Raw genomic sequence first — 6,213 nt, forward strand, 5'->3', positions numbered from 1 at the left:
ATGATGCCCTTGATTTTCTCCTCCAGATACATAAGTGATTGGACAAAGCTTCCAAACATTCTTGAGACATAGTGAGTTTCTTCAAAAAGACTACACAAATTACAATTAGAATTATATATCATGGAAATTCCAGATAGAGAAAATGTGCTCAAAAAATTTATCTAAGAAGAAACAAACAAAAACAAAACAAAACAAAACAAAACAAAACAAAACAAAACCACCTGAATGAAAGCAGAGAAAGGAGGAGAGTGCTGGAAAACAAAGAAACGTGGGGTTAGAAGATATGGATTCTAGACTGACCATGGCTATCTCAGAGCTCTCTCACAAATCAACCTCTTCGAGCCTCTGTCATTTTTCTTGATCAAATACAGTTAAATTCATCTTCACATCATTATTATGAGGACTAAAACAAACAACGGTGATGAAAATGATATCCTATAAAAACTTAAGTATTATTAGGCAAGATAATTTGGCAAAAAAATGTTCAAAAACTTCCATCAAAGTAAGATAGTTTCAAGTAAAAATTCACTATGTTTAAGAGAGACTATCATAAGAAATCCCGATATGCATTTAAATAGCTGATGAAAACCCAAATCACAACTGCTCAACTGCCAGCCAAGGGGAAAACATGTAGTCAAATGAATGGAGGCATGAAAATTAAAGAAATAAGAAAGGAAAATCTTTATAGTAGAAATGCAAGTAATAAATTTACGAAGAATAATGGAATTTTAAAAAATCCCTATTTGGCATATATCACAGTAATAAATAGTTTCAAGCAAGAATCATCAATGTATGCTAAAGGGGCCAAAGTTGAGGAGTAACAGGGTATTACAGAGTCTCCAGGTATCTCTCCATACTATTAAGGGAAGAGACAGCACCTTTATGATAGACAAACCTAGCAGGTACCATCTTAATCAAGTGAGCAAACTAACATCACCAGTAAAACAAAGCAACATCGTATACTTCCTGACATGATACACTCAGAGTAACACATCATGCCTATTGTATTATTCTGGGGAAAATGAATAAGCTAAATCTAACCATGAGGGAAAAAATCAAACAAATTGAGGGACATCCTACAAAATAACTGGACTATACTCTTCAAAATTATCAATGTCAAAAACAAATTAAGACTAAGGAATTGAACTATGTTAAAGAAAACTAAAGAGACATGGCAAATGAAGGCCATGCAATATGTGGGATTTCCTTTGCTATAAAGATTTTATTGGGACAAGTAGCAATATCTGATTTAGGTTTATAAGTTGGATATTATTCTTATAAAGTTGTTAATTTTTGTTTTTGATAACTGCATCACATAAGACAATATCTGTATCAGTCTCCCTCGGCTGCCATAACAAAAACCACAGACTGGGTGGTTTAAACAACATACATTTATTTCTCACAGTTCTGGAGGCTGGAAGTCTGAGATCCAGGTGCCAACATAGTCAGGTTCTGGTAAAAGCTGTTTTGACTTGAAAATGGCTGCCTGATGGCTGTGTCTTCTCATGGCAGAGAGGGAAAACAATATCTCTCTGGTATCTCTTCCTATAAGGGCACTAAACTCATCTAAACCTAATTGCCTCCCAAAGGCTCCATCTGCAAATACCAACACACTGGGATTAGAGCTTTGACATGTGAATTTTGAAGGGACACAATTAATTCCATAGCGATGCCCTTGTCAAAAAAAAAGTTCATACATAGGTGCACATACAGAGATGGAGGTAGGGAAGAGAAAGAGATCGAGAGGGAGACAGAGAGGCAAATATTAATATTTGTGGATTCTGAAAGGTATATGAGAATTCTTTGTACTCTTTCAACTTTTCTGTGAGTCTGGAATTTGGCAAATATATAACTGTTAAGAGAAATCAGATACTTAAGTGCATTCCGAAGACACCTTCTAAATAAATATCTATATTGAGGTTATTTGCTGTTTTCTTATTCTTAAAGCTTAATTTTCCATGTCTATAAATTTCCTCTAAGAGGGGAAACAATATAATATCTGTTCCTAATTTCATGTAATCTGACATTCTAGGTATAAAAGAGTTATTAACACATCTATCTCCCTGTTAGTGCTAAAGAAACAAAATAAATGAGCACAAACTTTGCATGTTCTCAGAGAAGAATGTTTCAATTACCCATTTAAAAGAAAAAAGAGATTATCTACTACAGGTTAGAAACAGAAATAGATGGAGCTCACTACATGTCATGATTATATTTTTTTCACTCTATCTTTTTTCTTCCTCTGCCTTTTTCAGTGTGTAGTAAATTAACTTAAAGGCTGCTGGTGAATGCTTGCTGAAATGACTAGCCAATGTCTATAGATACTAACACTCAAATATCCCTAATTATACAATACCATTTAATCTTCATAAAAATCATCTTCATATTGAACTTAAGAAAAGACTTATCTAACTATTAGAGCCAGGAGTAAAGATGAAAGAAATATTCCTATAAGCTAAACCTAAAGGATGTTATCTTTTCAGAAATATAAGTGATAAGTATTTATATATTATAATTACAGCTAATATTAAGTCCTGTGTGCTAGAGCATTTTATATGGTAACATTTATCATTTATCTTCATTCTTTAATAAAGTGATTATCAAAATAGTTAAGGATTTGTTCAAGAATGCCCACTTTATAAATAAGTGGCAAAACAAGTATTTAAGTACATGTCCAAATGTATACCCCAAATCTATAACTCTATTATTACTATGGTATTTCCCAAAGCCTGTTCCACAAACTAAGTAAAATGTGTTGAGGTAGTGAAATAAATTTAGAAATAGTTGAGCCAAACAAAATCGCTTTTTTTTTTACTAGAAGATAAGAGTCTTTATTTAATATACAAATACATATTTTGAATCTCAAAGAGGGAGATGGTTTATAGCAGCACAGAAATTCTATTATTTTTAGAGAGTACTTATATGGGTATCCCACAAGTTATAGAACGTAGCGCTATACCGTATTATTCAATAATACAGCAAAGATTCTGTTTTTGTTCATTGATGCCAAGTTACAGGCTTGAATGTAGCAAAGGCAATTAAGGAAATGAAGAGAGGTAATTTGTAGCTTACCATTGTGCACCCTGGACCACCCATCTCTTTCACAGTCTCTGCCAGAAGATCCATATAAAGCATCAGCCCTGGGACTTGGGGGATCAACCTAGAAGAAGAATTTCAATGCAAAAGAAGAGCTTAAATTTTCTTTCAGTCTCCGGGCACCAGAAAATCAACTAAAATATACAGACTACATATCATCAGGTTAATGTGATAGTAACTACATGGTTCTGCCATGTTTCAAAGTCAGAGTTTAGTAGAGAATTTTGCTGTTCATTTTTAAACAAAATTAAACTCCAGAGATTTATATATATATACACACACACACACACATACATACGTATGTATGTATGTATGTATGTATGTATGTATGTATGTATATATGTATGTATATATATGTATGTATGTATATATATATAAAAGTCTACTTTAAAATGAACAGATTTACAGTTGAAATATACATTGCTCCATTGCCTAGTTTACTTTCTATTATGAAGTTTAAAAAAGAGGACTCTACTTTGCCACATTTAAAAAACAAGTGTAGCCATTTTCTACTTATCCCTTTAGTATACAGATTTTGAATTCAAACGGTGTCATTACTTGGCTATGTTCAAAGCCCTGCATGCTGAGTGCTTTACAGCTTACAGATAATAACAGTCAATCATGGTTTCTAACCAAAAATAAAAAAGTAAGCATGATAAATTTGTGCAAAAAAGACAGTTCTGTTCATTAAAATTAAAAACTTTGTGCATAAAAGAACAATACCAAGGGAGTGAAAAGACAACCCATAGCAGAAAACATTTGCAAATCATTTTCTGATCTGTAGGCATTAATATGCAGAAAAATTTTAAAAACTTCTATAACTTAATGAAAAAAAAAAACTCAATTAAAAGCAGCCAAAGGACTTAGATAGTTCTCCAAAAGGTATACAAATGACCAATAAGCCATGATCAACATTCATGGAAATTGTTCACATCATTAATCATTAGGGAAATGCAAATCAAAACCACAGTAAGATAATACTTCACTCCCATTAGCATCTCTATTATTAAAAAAAAAAAAGTAAATAATAAGTGTTGACAAGGATGCAGAGAAAGTGAAACCATTTTGTACTGTTGGTGGGAATGTAAAATGGTACGACTATGGAAAATAGTATGGCGGTTCCTCAAAAAACTCAAAATAGGATTGTCATGTGATACAGCAATTCCACTTCTGGGTATATACCCAAAAGAACTGAAAGCAGGGAACTGAACAGATATCTTTACACCATGTTCGCAGCAGCATTATTCACAATAGCCAAAAGGTGGAAGCAACCCAAGTGTGCATCAACAGAACAGATACGTAAAATGTGGCACATACACATAAAAGAATATTATTCTACTGTGAAAAGGAAATTCTGGCACATGCTATAACACGAACGAACATTGATGACATTATGCTAAGTGAAATAAACCAGTCACAAAAGGACAAATACTGTATATTCTACTTATATGAGATACTTAAAAGTAGTAAAATTCATAGAGACAGAAAATAGAATGGTAGTTACCAGGGGCTGAAGAGAAAGGGGAATTGTTTAATGGGTTTCAGTTAAGCAAAATGAAAAAAGTTCTGAAGATAGATAGTGGTGATGCTTACACAACAATGTGAATATTCTTAATGTCACTAATCTGTACATTTAGAAATCGTTAAAATGGTAAATTTTATGTGTATATTTTACCACAATTTTTCAGAATTAAAATTTTAAAAGGGGAGTCAAAAGACAAGCCATAGAATGAGAAAAAAGTTTCGAATCATATCTGATAAGCTTCTAGAATCCTAAATATATAAAGAAGACTTAAAATTAAACACAAAAAGAAAACCACTTCCCACTTAAAAATGGGCAAAGAACTTGAGTAGACGTATCTCCAAAGAAAATACATAAATGGCTAACAGACACATAAAAAGATACTTAATATCATTAGTCATTAGGGAAATGCAAATCAAAACCATAATGAGATACCACTCCACACTCCCTATGATGGCTATAATAAAAAGAAAACAAAACAGAAAATAAGTTACTGAGAATGTGGATAAACTGGAACCCTCACACATTGCTGGAGGAAACGTAAAGTGCAGCAAATACTGTGGAAAACAGTCTGACAACTCCTCAACAAGTTAAACAGAATACCTTATGGCCCAGCAATTCTACTCACAGGTATTAAAGCAATTGGGAATTAAAACAGGTATTCAAACAAAAACCTGTGTACGAATTTTCGAAGAAGCATTATTTATATAATCAAAAGGTGAAAACAACCCAAATGTCAATCAACAGATGATGGCTAAACAAAATATGGTATATCTATATAATGGAATATTATTCAGCCATAAAAAGAATCGAGTACTGATATATGCTATAACATGGATGAAAACTCAAAAACACTATATTAAATGAAAGAAGCCAGACACAAAAGGCCATATAATTGTATGATTCCACTTACATGAAATGGCAGAATAGGAAAACCTACAGAGATAAAAAGTAGGTTAGTGGTTGCCAGGGGCTGGGGAATGGGAGGCGCAGGAAGTGAATGCTTGAGTACAAGCTTTCCATTTAGGGTAATGAAGTAGTTCTGGAACTAGATAGTCGTGACAGTTGCACAACAATATGAATGTACTTAATGCCACTAAATTACACATTTTAAAGTATACACTTTAAGATGATTGAAATGGTAACTTTTATATTATATATATTCTACCACAATAGAAAAAAAAAGGGTCTTATTCTGCATAAACGAAATCCTATTCTATATAAATGACTAAGAAAAAAATGCTGTTTAACTCTTCCAGAATGATTGTCCCAGTTTGGGGGCATGTTAGTGATTTCTTGAAATTGATCCATATTCTTTTAGGCTATTTTTCATACAATGTATATAAAATTAGAATATCTTTCTTAAAAATGTTAACTTTTTCGGTTATCAATTTGGTAAATGCTTTTAAAATCATGAATGGCTATGGGGCGGGGGGTGGATGGAAGACATGTCTATGTTTACAAATGCAACTGGAAAAATCCAATCTCCTTGTACAGTGCGATAAACAATTTTCTAACTACAGGCTTAGAAGTATGCATTTCTTTCTATTCATTAGAAAGCTAAGAGGGAAATAATTTAAATTAAAATGTCAAGA

General features: G+C 32.6%; 1 protein-coding gene across 1 annotated transcript in view; it reads right to left on the reverse strand.

The window, feature by feature from the left end:
- Positions 1–6,213, reverse strand: part of SPATA6 (spermatogenesis associated 6) — a 98,517-nt gene that overhangs the window by 48,200 nt on the left and 44,104 nt on the right. Inside the window, exon 8 of the mRNA XM_023535002.1 lies at positions 3,073–3,160. Within this exon, the coding sequence (XP_023390770.1) occupies positions 3,073–3,160 (88 nt within the window). The remainder of the gene's footprint in view (positions 1–3,072; positions 3,161–6,213) is intronic.

The sequence above is a fragment of the Pteropus vampyrus genome, unplaced genomic scaffold (genome assembly GCF_000151845.1).
Source record: "Pteropus vampyrus isolate Shadow unplaced genomic scaffold, Pvam_2.0 Scaffold135, whole genome shotgun sequence".
NCBI classification, from domain to species: Eukaryota; Metazoa; Chordata; class Mammalia; order Chiroptera; family Pteropodidae; genus Pteropus; species Pteropus vampyrus.